Genomic DNA, 17,814 nt, shown 5'->3' on the forward strand with positions numbered 1-17,814 from the left:
TCTACCAGCTGTTTCAAAAAGAAAGAACAGAAAAATATGCACGGTCTGCAGAGACTTCAAAAACGGTGTGAGCGTAGGTCGGAGACTTCATTTCAGCGCTGTCCCAAGCTGAGCAAATGTTCAGAGGGCTATTTTTGGCTCCAATGACGTTCAAAACGACGAATCAGGAATTCAAAGCATTGTACTCCACAGAGCACGTTGCCGTTTGGAAAACACGGCCAATATCGCCCTCCCTCCCCCCGCCCCCGGGCTCCTCGCTCTACTTGGAGGCGCTTAGAACTCCAGGGCAATCCCAAAAGCTCCTTTTCCTCGCTGCCGATTTTTTGGGGAAGTTTCCATCCCATTACACCTTTCAAGTCATTTATCCTTCCTCCCACGGTGCCACCTTTACCCTTCAAGTCTGACAGAAACTACCCTCCCTGTCCGAGTAGTTGGCGACCCTGGGACTTCTCTCCCTCTCTCCTCCATCCCGATCCCCCCTCCCCTGCCCCCGGCCATCCATTTCCCTGCCGGCATCGTGCCCTCTCCCCACCGCCCACTCTGGCGCCGTGGGGTCGGCCTGCCCCTGCCCCGCACACGCGCAGGGTGCCTGCCAAGGGTGGGATGCGGCGAGGCGAGCCGCAGGCTCCTGCCTGCGGTGCCGCCAAGATGGCTGTGACCCTAGGGGGTGACCAACGGCCGGGGGCCATGCGCGCCCCGGGCCCGACGTGCGGCGGCGGCCGTTGGGCAGGCAGCGCAGGGCACGGCAGGGCAGCGCGGGGGGGCGTTGGGCAGGGGGCTGGGGCGCGCCGAGTGAACGAGCGAGCGCCGAGATGCAGCGGAGGGCCGCGCCGCCGCCACCGCGGAGCGCAGCGGTAGGGGAGGGGGCAACAGGGAGGGACGGAGCGAGGGAGGGGAGGCGGCCGACGGGGCGGGGACTGCCACTCCTGTGCGCTGTTTGTCCCTGTTCCGCCGCGCGAGTAGGAGGAGGGCCCTGTCCGGCAGCCTTCTGCTGCCCACCCCCCCTCCTCCTCCGTGTGAAGGGACCGGGGCGACCAGGGCGGGGGCGGGGGAGGTGATGAGCTTGGGCCGGGGGCTGCGGCGGCGGCGCAGCTGCTGCTGCTGCGGCGGCGGGAGGCGACGGCGGGCCGTTGGAGGGTCTGTCCGGCCGGCCCGGGGCCAGGGGGATGCAGCGGAAGACGTGTCTGGGTCTGGGTGTAGCTGATCGGAGAAGAGAGGCAGCCGCCGACCGGAGAGGCGGAGGAGCAGCGGAGGAGAGCCACCCTGACATGCCTTTTCCTCTCCCTCCTCTCCAGCGGCCATGTTAACCAGAAAACCCTCAGCTAGCGCCGCCGCTGGTGCTGCCTACCCAGCCGGTAAGGGAGGGCCGCCGCGATCGCCGCCGCGCTGGGTTGGGTCGGGCCGGGCCGTACGGCGCGGGGAGCTGGGGTGGACTCGGATGCCCCGCGGCTGTCGCCGCAGCGGAGCCGTGGTGTGACGGAACAATGATCCACCCTCCCCCCCCCGCCCCGGCAACCGAGTCCGGGGGGCCGGCGGGGGCTGCGCGTTCAGCTGCGGCGCGCTGTCGTTGTGCGTGGTGGCGAGTTAACCTCGGGGAAGGGGGAGAAGACCGCAGGGAAATCGCTTAGAAACGCGACCCAGGGGAAAATCGGGAGTCGCTGCCTGTGCCGGAGCGGCCGCGTTTGACAGCGGGGGGCAGCGGTGCTCCTCTCTGCTCCCCGCCGCAGACTTGAGAACTCGTGGCGGGTCCCCGGCGCCGCCAGGATTTGGCCGGGCCAGACGGCTCGGTGAGAAGGGGGTAGGTCGGGCGGCCATCCAGCCCCGAGGCGTGTGCCGGGCAGAGCCGGCTTGTTCTCCCGGTTAAGCGCCTGCTGGTGGCGGGTTAATCTCGGATGAAGGGTTTTAGCCGGGCGAGCGTGGCCCACCCGCGCTATTAGCCGGATCGGTGCGTGCGTGTGCGCCGCGGTGGCGATTAGCTTTTAATGGCTTCTGCTTGCGAGACGGGCGGCGGGGCCGGCGAAGCGCTGGGGCCACTGGCCTCTGCCGCCCCGACGGCCGCCGCCGCCGCTGCTGCCCCTGCTGCCGTCCACGCTCACCCCTCTGCTCTCCGCAGGCAGGGCAGGGGATAACGGCCGCCCGCTGCAGTCTTCCCCGGGCGCCGGAGCCGGAGTCTCCCGAGCAGGAGCTGGGACCGGCCCACCATCGCCTCTCGCATTGCCGCCGCTCAGGGCCAGCAACGCCTCCCACACGGTGAGCCCCGAGCATGGGAGGGGGGAGAACGGGGGCGGGGGTCAAGGCGAGGGGGGGAAGGAGCGTCCGGCCCCGGGGGCTTGCCACGCCGCCGCCGCTGTCCTTTCGCCGAGCGTCCCCCGCGGCGGGACTGAGCCCTTGCGGACACCCCCGGGGCGGCCCCGTCCCGCCTAACGAGGCGCTTGGTGCTTAAGCAAAGTGCATTGAATTTCTGCAAACGGAGATCCAAATGTACATGCCTGTTGTGAGGCTGGGACTCTGCGCTGAGAAACAGCCTTACCGAGCTCCCCTCCGGTCTGGTTTGGTGTCTTGATTTTCAGTGACAAATTCGATCCTCCACGCACACACACACAGAGGATCTGTCCCGGTAAATGCATTTTTTTGAGGTGACACGGTTTTGGCAACGAGGTTAGTCACTGTGATGAAAGGGTCGCATGAACTGTGGTGAAAAATAAAGGCTTCTTTCCCTCGGTATGGCTGATTAGCTCAGGCCGATAGCTCTCTTCCCTAGAAATAGCTATCACTCTACTCGGGAACAATGATTGGATGAATCCGACTTTATTGCTGCAGTAGTTTACCTAAAGAAATAAGCACCGATGGCATGAAAAGGATGCTATTTTCCGGTTCTGTGATGTCTCACATTATCTCCTACTCCAAGTTAATCTATTAGGAATGGAACTTCCCAAGTATGCCACTATATATGGACGAGAGAGAGGGTATCTCTGCCCTGAAGGCATGACAGAGTAGAGAGAGGGGTCTCTGTGCTGCCATTTTAACACTAAATACCTGAAATTTTTATTGCATGCATTTCCTTTTAAATGATGAAGGCTTTCACACTGACCCTGAAAGGCATTGGTGGCATACTTTTCCTTAGAATTATTGAGCTCTCCATGGGTGCTTACATGCTATCTTTGTAAACATATGGCAGAGCTTTAAATGGTAATGTGATTATGGGCTGCTAGAAGGTGAAACCTTGCATTTAGATATTAGTGTTTCAATGGCTTTCTGTGTAGTGTCAGAGGTAAAAGCATCGTATTCAAATCCATTTATAGAAAGAATTGGCTTAAACTGAGGGGGAAAAAAAATGAACTCAGTGTATGTAGGATGTGCTGAAAAGCACTGAGGAATGTTCTGCAAATCCGAGGTTGAGCTGCATGCTTAGGATCAACATCATTGTATATTTACATAGCTAGGGTATAGATCTGAAGTGCTCAATGGTGTCAAAGCCAGCAGTGTGCCCAGGTGGCCAAGAAGGCCAATGGCATCCTGGCCTGCATCAGGAACGGTGTGGCCAGCAGGAGCAGGGAAGTCATTGTACCCCTATACTCAGCACTGGTTAGACCACACCTTGAGTCCTGTGTCCAGTTCTGGGCCCCTCAATTTAAGAAGGACATTGAGACACTTGAATGTGTCCAGAGAAGGGCAATGAGGCTGGGGAGGGGTCTGGAGCACAGCCCTGTGAGGAGAGGCTGAGGGAGCTGGGGTTGCTTAGCCTGGAGAAGAGAAGGCTCAGGGGAGACCTTATTGCTGTCTGCAGCTCCCTGAAGGGAGGTTGTAGCCAGGAGGGGGTTGGTCTCTTCTCCCAGCCAACCAGCAGCAGAACAAGAAGATGCAGTCTCAAACTACACCAGGGGAGGTTTAGGCTGGAGGTGAGGAGAAAGTTCTTCACAGACAGAGTTGTTAGCCATTGGAATGTGCTGCCCAGGGAGGTGGTGGAGTCACTGTCCCTGGAGGTGTTCAAGAGGGGATTGGACGTGGCACTTGGAGCCATGGTTTAGTAGTCATGAGGTCTTGGGTGACAGGTTGGACTTCATGATCTCTGAGGTCCTTTCCCTCCTGGTTGATTCTGATTCTATGATTCTGGTCTATAAAAGGCCTTTATTACTTTTTTCAGCTTCATATACCAGTTGAGTGCTGGGGCAGCTGCTTGACTTTTGGAATAAAACTAGGAAAGGAGGACTGTAACACAAACAGGAGCCCACATGTCCCAGAGCCCAGATGTAATTTAAGATTTGGGAAAGTGTGGTGGCCCAGCCATGTATCTGTGACTGCTTACTAATTTGGGAAGTGCAGAAATGGGATCTTTTTACACATAGCTTTATATGTGTGTGTGCTATAGTGTCTGTGCCTATAGACAGACATACACACACACACACATATATATTTATATATAAAACCCCATGAAGTCTTTATGAAAACATGCAAGGGATGTCCAAGTGTTCATTTTCTGTGTTCCAAGTATTTTTATACACCTATTTTTATATATATAGCATATGTGCATGTATGTGTACATACATATACACACACACATACAAGGGAAGCACACAAGGATGATCAGCCATTATAGTCATAGAATCATAAACTCAACCAGGTTGGAAAAGACCTCAGGGATCATCAAGTCCAACCTAGTAAAATGGAAACAGAAATCATCTTTGCTGTATATGTTGCTGTGTTTCCTGTCCCTCTAGATTCTGACTGTGGCAAACTCTTGCCTTGCCTTTGTGATACAGAGCCTACTCTACACTGCTTAGTCTTGGATACTGCTGTAAAAGAGCTCAGACTGCCTTTCAGAGTGTTGTAGGTGGTTGTTTTGTGGTTGGCTGACATAACTTTTTGTGCCCAGGATCACCTGTGGCATCAGAATGCTAGATTTTAACCTTAAAAAGCCATAAATAAATCAGGGCTGTATCTGTCACATGATCTTTTTATAAACCCCAGGTCTGCTGACCTCAGCTGACACTGACTGATTAAAACCATTTGGTTTGCATCCCACTGCTTTCTCCAGTCTATTTCAAATGAAACCTTTGAGGTTCCTTAAACCATTTTCCCAGTGTTCATTTTTCTCTCTTGAGATATTTCTATTAGGGGAGACCTAATAGGAATTAGGTACCTGAAGGTATATTCAGGCATAATATACCTGAAGGTGTGTTAGGTGCCTAATAGGAATTCAGTACCTGAAGGGGGCTACAAGAAGGATGGAGAGAGACTGTTTGCAAAGGCCTGCAGTGGTAGGATGAGGGGCAATGGCTTCAGACTAGAGAAGAGCAGATTTAGATTGGATGTCAGGAAGAAGTTGTTCCCCATGAGGGTGGTGGAACACTGGACCAGGTTGCCCAGGGAGGTGGTTGAGGCCCCATCCCTGGAGATATTCAAGGGGAGGCTGGTCAGGACTTTGGGCAGCCTGATCTAGTTGGGGATGTCCCTGCTTGCTGCAGAGGGGGTTGGACTGGATGACCTTTAGAGGTCCCTTCCAACCCAGACCATTCTGTGATTCTATGATTTGTTTTCATCCCTGTTGTATCTGTGTGACTTGTGTAATAACCAGAGATGGAGAGTATTTCTCTTGGCTTTTCAGGCTTTCAGGAGGTGGTGGTTTGATAACGTGGTTGTCCTCGCCCATGGTTGGATGTGAGCACGTGTGTTGTGTGCACACTGGCTGTGCAGAGAGCCTGAGATGGATTCTTTTAGTTCAGCTAGAGCAGAAACCCACTAGCTGTTGTATTTCTTGCAGCAGTGAGTTGTGTGATCTAGATTGTAGTGGAAGTGTTGGCTCCTGCTTTCAAGTGAAGCAGTTTCAATAGTGTGAGAGAGCAGGGGTGGAAGGAGGTAAGATGCAGGTTTACACAGGTGTCATATAACAGGGCAAAGGTTTTGGCTGCAGTCTCTGCAATCACAGCAACCTTTGTTGTTAAGCAGGCTGTTGTGTGTTGTACCAAGGAGAGATTCTGCCTTGGGTTTTGGTTCTAAATTGTGGCTTCATCCGAGGCTTATTCATGTCTGCATCTAGCCCTGACTGCTTTTTTTGGTTCATGGCAGAAAATGTGAACTCATTCCCAGGCTCTTCATTTTTTGCTTTCTCTTTTGAAGCCTTGAGTTCTGTGGTGATCAGAACCTTTTTTCTCTTCACTCTCTCGTGTTCCATTGTGATGCTCTTACATCCACTCGACATGCTGCAGTAGAGATTATCTTGCTTGCTGGCTTCTCTGCTCGTGTAAATCCCCACCCATCTGTGAGTCCTTCTTCCAGGCTCTTGCCTCTGTCTTCTGCCTACCTCCATCTCTGTTCTTCCTCACTTGGCACATATCCCTGCATTCTGCACTCTTGACGTTTCTCCTGGAGTAAAGCAGTCTCAAATCCTTTTCTCCTCTTGTCTGGTGCTGTAACAACAAGTTGTTCACAGTGCATGATTCAGTGCCCTCCCTCTTCCAGACCTTCCTCAGATTTCCCTACAGCAAGCTGCTTTTGTTTTGCCACTGGGGGTGAATGTCTATCCATATACTTTTGTGTCAGTTGTTTAATCTTAATCCTAAAATCTATCAATTTACAGAAGTGAATTTACCTTCTAATGGAACAAAGATTCCTTGACTCTGTTAACTTGATGTGATGGATCACATGCTGCAGATTTGTATTGCTTTAAAGCAGGTAAACCCAAAGAGAATACCTCCCTAGTGAGGTATTTTAATTTACTAAATAACCACAGAAACACTGTCATATTGGAGTGGAAATATCTATACAGTCATGAACTGGATTTAGAATCATAGAATTGTTAGGGTAGGAAGGGACCTCAAGGATCAGCCAGTTCCAATCCCCCTGCCATGGGCTGGGAAGCCTCACAGTAGATCAGGTTGCCCACAGCCACATCCAGCCTGGCTGCAAAAACCTCCAGGGATGAGGCTTCCACCACCTCCCTGGGCAACCTGTGAGAGAGTCTCTCACCACCCTCATGGGGAAGAACTTCTTCCTGACATCCAATCTGAATCTACCCATTTCTAGCTTGGATCCATTCCCCCAGTCCTATCACTCCCTGACACCTTCAAAAGTCCCTTCCCAGCTTTTTTGTAGCCCCCTTCAGATACTGGAAGGCCACAATTAGGTCTCCTTGGAGCCTTCTCTTCTCCAGACTGCACAGCCCCAACTCCCTCAGTCTGTCCTCAGAGCAGAGCAGCTGCAGCCCTCTGCTCATCCCTGTGGCTCTTCTCTGGACACCTTCCAGCACCTCCAGATCCTTCCTGTAATAGGAGCTCCAGAACTGGACACAGTGCTCCAGGTGGAGTCTCACACGGAGTAGAGGGGGAGAATCACCTCCCTTGACCTGCTGGCTATGCTAGATCTAGATTTCTTTGGATGCTTCTTCTACATAAAGCTTGTGTCTAGTGAGCATATGAAGTTACCTTTGAAAGGGGGGGGATTTGAAATTTGGGGTTCAAAAGCTGGTGACTTGTGCTGTGTGCTCTGCAGTACATCTGGGCACAGCTCTGGAGTGTGTATACTTTGGCTTACCTGCAGGGTTCAGTTTAGTGTGCACTGACTGCCCTTTTTTGCCTTCAGCCTGTGTAATACATCCAGGCAGTCCCAGAGGTATTCAGACTTGCTGCACCTGCATGGTCCTGACAGGAGGAGGGGAAAAAAAAAAAGAAGTTATGAATTAGTATCACTCTTGAGACATAGCTCTGTCTGTGAAAATGTTTGCTGTATAAAGTCAAAGTTAACTTTCCATAAGCTTATAGGGACCAGATGTGACAGCAGCAAAATACCTAAATGGTGTGGGGCTTTTTTTTTCTACAGCTCTTGTTGAGCCCCAAGCTCTTTAGGACAAGGGCTTAGTCTTCTTTGGTGTGTAAAAAACACATGCTCATAATAAAACCATTATGATAATCCTGCATTACTGGCATTGTGCTAATTAGCAGCTATCTTTAGTTCTGAACAGAGAAATGCTGTTGAATTCATTCATCAAGATAAAAAAGAGAGGTCTTTTGTACCTTTTTCTCAGGCTGTTGTTAAGAAAATAGGCACTTGGAGCATGCTGTACCTGGTACCACAGACCTCCAGCATCTTAGACACAGGAGGGCTGAAACTGTCATACCTAGAAGTGCTCTAAAGAAAGCTTTGGAGCACTGTTCCTCCCTTGTCCTTATCTGTGCAAAGAAACAGCAGATAAAGACATCTTATTCCTCTGCAGTGTTCCAGCAGGCCATCATCATTGCTCTATTATTAAGATTCATTTTATAAACCTTTTTAGATTCTGATTGACACCAAAGTCTGTCTTTTCTCAGGTTTTACTTAAAAATGACATGATAATGCATAGCTGAAGTGTGCATCTGTCTTGGCTGGTTTTATAGGAGGTTAATATCACACCAAGTGACTTCTGTGAAGATGGAATATCCTGCAATTGTAGAATTGTTAGGCTTGGTAGGGGCCTCAAGGATCATCCAGTTCAACCCCTCTGCCATGGGCAGGGAATGCTTCTCACTAGAGCAGGTTGCTCACAGCCACATCCAGCTTGGCCTTAAAGACCTCCAGGGATGAGGCTTCCACCACCTCCCTGGGCAACCTGTGCCAGTCTCTCACCACCCTCACAGGGAAGAACTTCTTCCTCACATCCAATCTGAATCTACCTATTTCTAGTTTTGTTCTGTTCCCCCCAGTCCTATCCCTCCCTGACACCCTCAAAAGTCCCTCCCCAGCTTTCTTGGAGCCCCCTTCAGATACTGGAAGGCCACAGTTATGTCTCTTCAGAGCCTTCTCTTCTCCAGACTGAACAACCCCAACTCCTTCAGTCTGTCCTCACAGCAGAGCAGCTCCAGCCCTCTGCTCATCCTCGTGGCCCTTTTCTGGACACCTTCCAGCACCTCCAGATCCTTCCTGCAATAGATGCTCCAGAACTGGACACAGTGCTCCAGGTGGGGTCTCAGCAGAGTGGAGCAGAGGGGGAGAATCCCCTCCCTGGCCCTGCTGGCTCTGCTTCTCTTGCTGCAGCCCAGGATACTTTTGTTCCTAAACCCTTTTGTGAAAACAAAACAAGTAAACCCCAAACACTCCCACTGCCCCCCCGAAAGCTGGGGGGGTGGGTTTGTTTGGCTTTTAGTTTGTGAGTTGTGTAACTTTGTTTTGTGTGGTGTGTCTGCTTCCAAATCAGGCTTTCAGTGTAGCAATCGACTTCCATGAACTTGGCCAACCAAAGTAGCAGTGATTTTGGGGTTATGAGAAACTCCTGAGAAAGGAAGAAGCCTAACATTTGCTGGTTTGTATCTAATGCTGCCAGAGATTCACAAATATTGATTTTTGGAGTTCAAGCTTACTTTTTACTTCAGTGTTTTATGGCTAAATGTGCACATCACTATGGTTTTGAAGATGGACACTACAAAAGCATGTAAATCTTGAAAGTGCAGGTAGGTCTGAGCACAGGCAGTGAAATGTGTGAGAAGTAAGCTGCATAACTGTATGGCTCTGAGGAGACCTAATTGTGGCCTTCCAGTATGTGAAGGGGGCTACAAGAAAGCTGGGGAGGGACTTTTGAGGGTCTCAGGGAGTGATAGGACTGGGGGGAATGGGAAAAAGAAATAGAAATAGATAGATTGAAACTGGATGTTAGGAAGAAGTTGTTCCCCATGAGGGTGGTGAGAGACTGGCACAGGTTGCCCAGGGAGGTGGTGGAAGCCTCATCCCTGGAGGTTTTGAAGGCCAGGCTGGATGTGGCTGTGAGCAACCTGCTGTAGTGTGAGGTGTCCCTGCCCATGGCAGGGGGGCTGGAACTGAATGATCCTTGTGGTCCCTCCAACCCTAACAATTCTGTGATTCTGTGCAGGTTGTCAGCTGTGTAGGTTGTTGGTTCTGTACTTTTCAGGCCCATCTGCAGAAGGGAGATGCAATATAAATCTCTCTGGCTTCTAGTTTCAGATGCCAAAACTGATGGAGCTTCTCTGTTCTGTGAACAGTTTGTTACTGGCCTAAGAAGATTGTAATCCTTTATAGCTTTCCAAGCCCATTAGCTGTGGTTCAGAGAAATTCAAGTGTCACTGGTGAAGCCTGTGGAGCTTCTGAGCAGTGCAAGTCTGAACTTGACAGCAATCTCAGACAGCCAGTAGCCAGAAGTAGATAGGCAGAACAAACTGCTGGTGACACTCCAACCCTCATCCAGGCTGGAAGTAGAAGAAAAGGTGATTCCTGTGCTGGCAATTCCCAAAATGAGGAGGGTCCTCTTGGGTCTTTTTTGCATTGACTTCGTGGTTGTGACGTGTCTGAGCGCTCTGAAACGCCTCTTGATTTTTTTCTTCTTGTTTTCCTTTGAAGAAAAGTGAGCTCTCTTCACCCCCTCAGCTTTTGGAACAGAGCCTGTGCTACTTTGGTGTCTTTTCTTCCACGGAGGAAAGCAGTGCTACTGTCTGCATCTGCATTTGCATTCCCAAGCAGCCGCTGAATGAAACTGGTAAAACCGGTCACTGTGGAGCTGGGGTGAAGCAGGGATAACGCTGGTGACTTCATTCTGCTGCTTGGTGAAAACAAAAGGGAAAAGCCAGCCTGTGAGCAGCAGGAGAAACCATGGCCATGCCTGAAGGTGCAGGAAGCAGAATTGCATGTTTACACTTTAGAATGTTTGCAAACAGGCTTGTAGGAAAAACGTCCCTTCTGAGGCTGGGTAAATGTTGAGGGATTTTCCAAGCCAGGACACAGAAGCAAAGGATTGGCCAGGTTGGAAAAGACCTTTGAGATCAGGTCCAAACTGTCACCCAACACCAGCTCATCAACTAAACCATGGCACCAAGTGCCTCAGCCAGGCTCTTCTTAAGCACCTCCAGGGATGGTGACTCCACCACCTCCCTGGGCAGCACATTCCAATGGCCAGTCTCTCTTTCTGGGAAGAATTTCGTCCTAACATCCAGCCTAAACCTCCCCTGGCACAGCTTGAGACTGTGTCCTCTTGTTCTGGTGCTGGTTGCCTGGCAGAAGAGACCAACCCCCACCTGGCTACAACCTCCCTTCAGGGAGTTGTAGAGAGCAAGAAGGTCTCCCCTGAGCCTCCTCTTCTCCAGGCTAAGCAACCCCAGCTCCCTCAGCCTCTCCTCACAGGGCTGTGCTCCAGACCCCTCCCCAGCTTTGTTGCCCTTCTCTGGACACATTAAGTGTCTCAATGTCCTCCTTGACTTGAGGAGCCCAGAACTGGCCACAGGATTCAAGGTGTGGCCTAACCAGTGCTGAGTACAGGGCACAATGACTTCCCTGCTCCTGCTGGCCACGTCCTCAAGTGGCTTCTGGTGTTATTTTGAATACATAGAATACATAGAATACATAGAATACATAGAAATCCTGATGCAGGCCAGGATGCCATTGGCCTTCTTGGCCACCTGGGCATACTGCTGGCTCATGTTGAGCCTCCTGTCAACCAGTACCCCCAGGTCCCTACAAAGCAAGTAACTGAAGTCTGAAGAATTCCCCACTGCATCTATTGAAAGAAGCAAAGCAGGAAATAGTGACCTGCGAAAACAAGTGACTGAGGGTGGCCAGGAGAGGGGGGAAGAAAGAGAGGTGAACTGTGGCGATGAGGAGTTGAATTTAGAAGTTCACAAAAATGGCTTTTTCTGCTTCCTCCATCTTCAAGATGCTTTTCTTCCTCATTGTCTGTAAATGAGCATTGTCTGCTTCCAGTCTGGTCAGGTATGTTCTGCTTTGTTGTTCAAGCAGTACTGCTGCAGAAGAAATGTTTCTGCCTGGAATCTCCTAGCTTGAGTGCTTGTAATCTGTGCAGTTATTCTTCTGCTTCATCGTGCGTGTCCTACGTGGTTCTGCAGTACTGCATGTGCCAACCCTTGGATACATCTTACTGACTAGATCCAGGTCTTCTGAAACGTGTCATGTAGCAGCTCTTGGGGCCTCTCCTCCCTTCTCCTCCCTTCTCCTCCCTTCTCCTCCCTTCTCCTCCCTTCTCCTCCCTTCTCCTCCCTTCTCCTCCCTTCTCCTCCCTTCTCCTCCCTTCTCCTCCCTTCTCCTCCCTTCTCCTCCCTTCTCCTCCCTTCTCCTCCCTTCTCCTCCCCAGTAACTGCTGTTTATGTAGAAGATCAGGGCAACCTTCAGGAAACTGTTACTTCTGTGCTCTTCAAACTTGACCTGAAGAGATTCCCTGTAGGCGTGATAGGCTTGTTAGTTCCCCTTGATGACTTAATTCCTGGTGCTTTTTGAGACACCAGACTAGGAAGGGAATTAGTGTTGATATCCTGTGTATATTCACTGGGTTACAGTTGTGGATGTCTTTACTCTGAGTTGCAGTTGTGTGGTAATGCTGCCAGTGAGATTGATCAAATTTGATAGTGTGATAGATTGCTCTGTGAATAGACAGACACGAACTGCAATGATATCTAATCATGGCACCATAGAAGGTGAGAGGTTGGAAGGGACCTCCAGAGACCATCCAGTCCAACCTCCCTGCCAGAGCAGCATCAGCCAGGGTAGTCCACATAGGAATGCATCCAGGAGGGTTTGGAAAGTCTCCAGAGAAGGAGATTCCACAACCTCTCTGGGCAGCCTGCTCCAGGGCTCCGGCACCCTCACTGCAAAGAAGTTTCTCCTTATCTTGAGCTGAAACTTTCTCTGGTCAAGTTTGTCTCCATTGTTCCTTGGCTTATTGCTGTGCACCACCCAAAAGAGTTTGGCCCCCTTCACTTGACACCCTGCCCTCACATATTGATAGGCACTGATCAGATCCCCTCTCAGCCTTCTCTTCTCCAGACCCAGCAGCCCCAGGGCTCTCAGTCTCTCTTCCCAGGGGAGATGCTTAAGTTCCCTAAGCATCCTCCTGGCTCTCCCTTGGACTCTCTCCAGCAGGTCTCTGTCTCTCTTGAACTGGGGAGCCCAGAACTGGCCACAGGATTGCAGCTGTGGTCTCAGCAGGGCAGAGCAGAGGGAGAGAAGAACCTTCTCTACTCCAGACTAAGCAGTCCTAGGGCTCTGAGTCTCTCTCCACAGGGGAGATGCTCAATAAAAGGGATCAGTTACTCAACATGAGTCAAAACAGGACCAGAAGGGCAATGAACTCAGAAGCAGCAATCCCTGAGAGCTCTTGTTTCAGAGCTGCAAATTCCAAAATCTCATCCAGAGGCGAAACTGGTGTCCAGCTTTTGTTACTCCTTGGGAGCATTTTGCTGAATTTACACACCCATGCTGCTGCCATGGACTTGGTGTCTCAGCAGAAGCACAGAGTATGCACGTCCTGGTTTTCCTCCTTGGAAGCACTTGCGTGGTTGCAGCCCAGATTGTGTTGCTTCACATCGCAGCACACAACTGTTGCTTTCTGATTTCCTTTTGGCAACCTGAAGTGACCTGGGAGTGTGGTATTATCCTTAGCTGGCTAGGAAAAAAAATGAGCTTCAGATGAAAAATGCTCTCAACCTTGACTTGATCATCTGGCTGAGAGTATTGTGAAGTTTTGGTTAGAAACTTAGCATGAATACTGAGAGTGGTGAATCAGCTGGAGAGACAGCAGGGGAGTTCTTCCCACGTTTGTCTAAAGCCAGGCAGAAGACAAACTAATTATCCTCTGCTTCAGAGCAAATGAGGAACTCTAAGGACAGCTATTTTAGTGGCAAGTATCTGCTTGTCAATTTCTTGTTTCTCCTTATAAAAATAACAGGCTTTGAGCAATAGCTGTTTTACCACCCCAGTATGTCTGGTGTTCCTTTGCTTGGAAATGCTGAATGCTGCTGTTGATTCCCTTGTGAAACTGGCAGAAACAGATGTAATATCTGAAATCAGCTACTCCTTTTTTCCCCCATTCCTTTAAAATGAAGTTACTGGAAGGTGTCCAGAGAAGGGCAACAAAGCTGGGGAGGGGTTTGGAGCACAGCCCTGTGAGGAGAGGCTGAGGGAGCTGGGGTTGTCTGGAGAAGAGGAGGCTCAGAGAAGACCTTATTGCTCTCTACCACTACCTGAGGGGAGGTTGTAGCCAGGTGGGGGTTGGTCTTTTCTCCCAGGCACCCAGCACCAGAACAAGAGGACACAGTCTCAAGCTGTGCCAGGGGAAGTGTAGGCTGGAGGTGAGGAAGTAGTTCTTCCCAGAAAGAGAGACTGGGCATTGAAATGTGCTGCCCAGGGAGGTGGTGGAGTCACCATCCCTGGAGGTGTTTAAGAAGAGCCTGAATGAGGTGCTTGGTGCCATGGTTTAGTTGAGGGGATGGTGTTGGATGATAGTTTGGACTTGATCTCAAAGGTTTTCTCCAACCTGGTCAATTTTGTATGCTGTATCTCAAAGTTCTTTTGCAGTGTGGTTAATTCTGTATATTCTGTATATTTAAGGTCCCTTCCAACCCAAACCACTTGATGAATCGATGAGATTGCCTCCTTGCAAACATTGTAGAGAGCTGTGAAAAGGGCATTTGAGAAACAAAAGGTCTGGCATGTCTGATAGCGTTCAGGGGCTCTCACAGTGTAAGTGCTGTATATTTTGGAGTGTCTGCAGACAAGTGGCTCCAAAGGAAATACTTCTGAGGCCATTTAGGCAGGAGGAGGATGAGCTGCAGAAGGGTGAAGCACGGAGCCCCTGCCTGCCTTGTTAACCGGCTGTGTGTTTTTGATTCTAGGTTGGAGGCAGCAAGCACGCAATGAATGAGCTCCTCCACGTTGGTAGCCACGGACAGATCCAGGTTCAGCAGCTGTTTGAAGACAACAGCAACAAGAGGACGGTGCTGACGACGCAGCCAAACGGACTCACGGCGCTGGGCAAGTCCGGATTGCCGGCGGTCCAGGACAGGCAGGCAGAGAGCGCTCACAGGCGTCAAGGGAGCTCCAGCTCTTTAAAATCTACTGATGCAACAGGGAAGGCGAAAGCCTCCCTTATGACACCGGAGCAGGCAATGAAGCAATACATGCAAAAATTGACAGCTTTCGAGCACCACGAGATTTTTAGCTACCCTGAAATATACTTTTTGGGTCCAAACGCCAAGAAGCGGCAAGGCGTGATAGGCGGCTCCAACAACTGCGGGTACGACGACGACCAAGGGTCTTACATCCAGGTACCCCACGACCATATCGCTTACAGGTATGAGGTCCTGAAAGTTATAGGGAAAGGAAGCTTCGGGCAGGTGGTGAAGGCCTACGATCACAAGATGCACCAGCACGTGGCGCTGAAAATGGTGAGGAACGAGAAGCGCTTCCACCGGCAAGCCGCGGAAGAGATCAAGATCCTGGAGCACCTCCGGAAGCAGGATAAGGATAACAACATGAACGTCATCCACATGCTGGAGAACTTCACCTTCCGCAGCCACATCTGCATGACGTTCGAGCTGCTCAGCATGAACCTGTACGAACTGATCAAGAAGAACAAGTTCCAGGGCTTCAGCCTGCCCTTGGTCCGCAAGTTCGCCCACTCCATATTGCAGTGCTTGGACGCCTTGCACAAAAACAGAATCATCCACTGTGACCTTAAACCCGAGAACATTCTGCTGAAGCAGCAGGGCAGGAGCGGCATAAAAGTGATCGACTTTGGCTCGAGCTGTTACGAGCACCAGCGCGTCTACACCTACATCCAGTCGCGCTTCTACCGCGCGCCGGAGGTCATCCTGGGGGCGCGGTACGGCATGCCCATAGATATGTGGAGCTTGGGCTGCATTCTGGCAGAGCTCCTCACCGGCTACCCGCTTTTACCTGGGGAAGACGAGGGAGACCAACTGGCTTGTATGATCGAGCTGTTGGGCATGCCTTCTCCCAAACTCTTGGACTCCTCCAAGCGAGCAAAGAACTTTGTGAGCTCCAAGGGCTACCCGCGCTACTGTAGCATCACCACCCTGTCCGACGGCTCCGTCATACTGAACGGCGGCCGCTCGCGGAGGGGCAAGCTGCGCGGCCCGCCGGAGAGCAGGGAGTGGGGCAATGCGTTAAAGGGGTGCGACGACCCGCTCTTCCTGGACTTCTTAAAGCAGTGCTTGGAATGGGATCCTGCCATCCGGATGACGCCCAGCCAGGCTCTGAGGCATCCCTGGCTAAGGAGACGGTTGCCAAAGCCTCCCACTGGGGAGAAGGCCTCGGCGAAGAGGATTACAGAGAGCACCGGTGCTATAACGTCGATTTCCAAGTTACCTCCCTCTTCAAGCTCAGCTTCAAAACTGAGGACTAACTTGGCACAGATGACAGATGCCAATGGGAATATCCAGCAAAGGACAGTGTTGCCAAAACTCGTGAGCTGAGTTTGAAACACACACAAAAAACCCACCAAACCCACAAAGCAAAACACCGCAAAACAAAAACCCAACCAACAACCAACCTAATGCTGTTAACTTGAGAGATAACAATGTGGCTGAGCCTTATTTGTATGGGGGGGGGGGCAAAAAAAAACCCCCCACCCACCACACAAACCCACAAGAAGTAGCTCAGATAATACATTTTTATTTGCTCAGCAACTGTTCCTTTGTATCTTTCGGCACTCATTTTAAGTGTAAATGTTGAAAGGGGTTTTTTGGTTTGTTTGTTTGGGTTTTATATCTATATATATATAAAAAAAATAATAATAATAATCAAAAAACACCAAGGGGGACAATGCTTTAAGGTTTGGGTTTTGGGTTGGGTTTGTTTGGGTTTGTTGTTTTTTTTTTATATACTTATTTTTTAAGATCTTTTGTCTTCTACAGTCCAATTAGCCTTACTGTAACTCGTGTGACACAGTAATAAACACATCAGTGGCGGGCCACTGGTTGCGACGTGACCGTCATGCATCGCAGCGTGGTGTCAAGAGGCATCGACCTTCCTCTTCCGTGCTTCATGTTAGGCCTCACCTGGGCTAAATTTCTTCGGGCTAGCTGTGGAATTTTTGCCTGGGTGTGGGTCTTTGGTTCTGTGAACGCTCACAACCTCTCTACCTGACCAGACTCCAGGGAGGACCCTCAAGGACAGGCGGCTAAGTGGAGCCGTAGCGTGCTGCGTTGTCACCTTCAGAGCGGTAGCCCAGAGAAAAGCAGTGGTATCACCGGCGAGGCAGTCACCTTCTGTGGAATGCTGTAGCTGTTTAGAAGTAATGCTTTTGGGGTTGTTTTTGTTGTGGTTTTGGAGGTTTTTTTTAATTAAACTGAGCATTTCAGTGTCATGCAAAAAAATCAGAACTGCCAGGGCTAAAATGACACTCTGGCCTTGCGCGCTGTGCGATGGGAGTGAGAGCAACGGGCACCCTCAGTAAGAATTGAGGATGGAAGTTTGTCTGTGCCTCTCAGTCTGAAAGTGACTGGCCAAGCTAAATGTTCTGGGCTTCATTTCAGGTATAGGATGTTGAGCATTCACACTTGCTCTTTGCCTTTTTAGGTTTTTCTTTCCCCCCTCTCCTGTTTTCTCTCCTAATGCGCAGCTTGGTCTCCCTAAACCACCTAGGCAGAAGTACTCTTTCTGTCAGTTCTGTTGTAACTTCCAGACTGTTATGCTACCTGGATGTCACAGATTGCTTTAATTTCTTCTGGCAATTTCTGTCTCAGTGACTGTGACCTCTCTGGTGCACTTAGACTTCAGATCAAATCTGCCTGTGGGGGCAAACATTATGTTTCTCCATTGCTTCCTGTAGAAAAGTGCTTCACCTTTGACAGCGTCACTGCAGATGAGAAAAACCCTCAGTGGAAGGCTTTACAGGTGGCAGACATCATACTCCCTCCCAGTATCTGCAGGGGGCTACAAGAACGCTGGGGAGGGACTATATAGGGTGTCAGGGAGTGATAGGACTTGGGGGGAATGGAAGAAAAATGGAAATGATAGATTCAGATTGGATGTTAGGAAGAAGTTCTTCCCCATGAGGGTGGTGAGAGACTGGCACAGGCTGCCCAG

At 50.7% G+C, this 17,814-nt stretch overlaps 1 protein-coding gene across 2 annotated transcripts; it reads left to right on the forward strand.

The window, feature by feature from the left end:
• The first annotated feature begins 1,014 nt into the window (after positions 1–1,014).
• On the forward strand, positions 1,015–16,211 carry DYRK2 (dual specificity tyrosine phosphorylation regulated kinase 2). 2 transcript variants are annotated; one of them, XM_054178869.1, is made up of 3 exons: positions 1,015–1,355; positions 2,114–2,250; positions 14,598–16,211. In XM_054178869.1, exons 1-3 carry the CDS (start codon positions 1,301–1,303, stop codon positions 16,197–16,199), a joined length of 1,794 nt encoding a protein of 597 aa, XP_054034844.1. In that variant the 5' UTR covers positions 1,015–1,300; the 3' UTR covers positions 16,200–16,211. The 2 variants fall into 2 exon arrangements, with proteins under 2 accessions (XP_054034844.1, XP_054034845.1); XM_054178870.1 differs by lacking the exon at positions 1,015–1,355 and adding an exon at positions 1,414–1,798.
• Positions 16,212–17,814: the final 1,603 nt, after the last annotated feature.

The sequence above is a fragment of the Dryobates pubescens genome, chromosome Z, assembly GCF_014839835.1.
Source record: "Dryobates pubescens isolate bDryPub1 chromosome Z, bDryPub1.pri, whole genome shotgun sequence".
Taxonomy (NCBI): domain Eukaryota; kingdom Metazoa; phylum Chordata; class Aves; order Piciformes; family Picidae; genus Dryobates; species Dryobates pubescens.

Coding starts and splice junctions, on each gene's coding strand:
- DYRK2 (XM_054178869.1), top strand. CDS start 1,301: ATGTTAACCAGAAAACCCTCAGCTAGCGCCGCCGCTGGTGCTGCCTAC. Junction 1,356..2,113: donor TGGTGCTGCCTACCCAGCCG/GTAAGGGAGGGC, acceptor TGCTCTCCGCAG/GCAGGGCAGGGGATAACGGC. Junction 2,251..14,597: donor CCAGCAACGCCTCCCACACG/GTGAGCCCCGAG, acceptor TTTTGATTCTAG/GTTGGAGGCAGCAAGCACGC.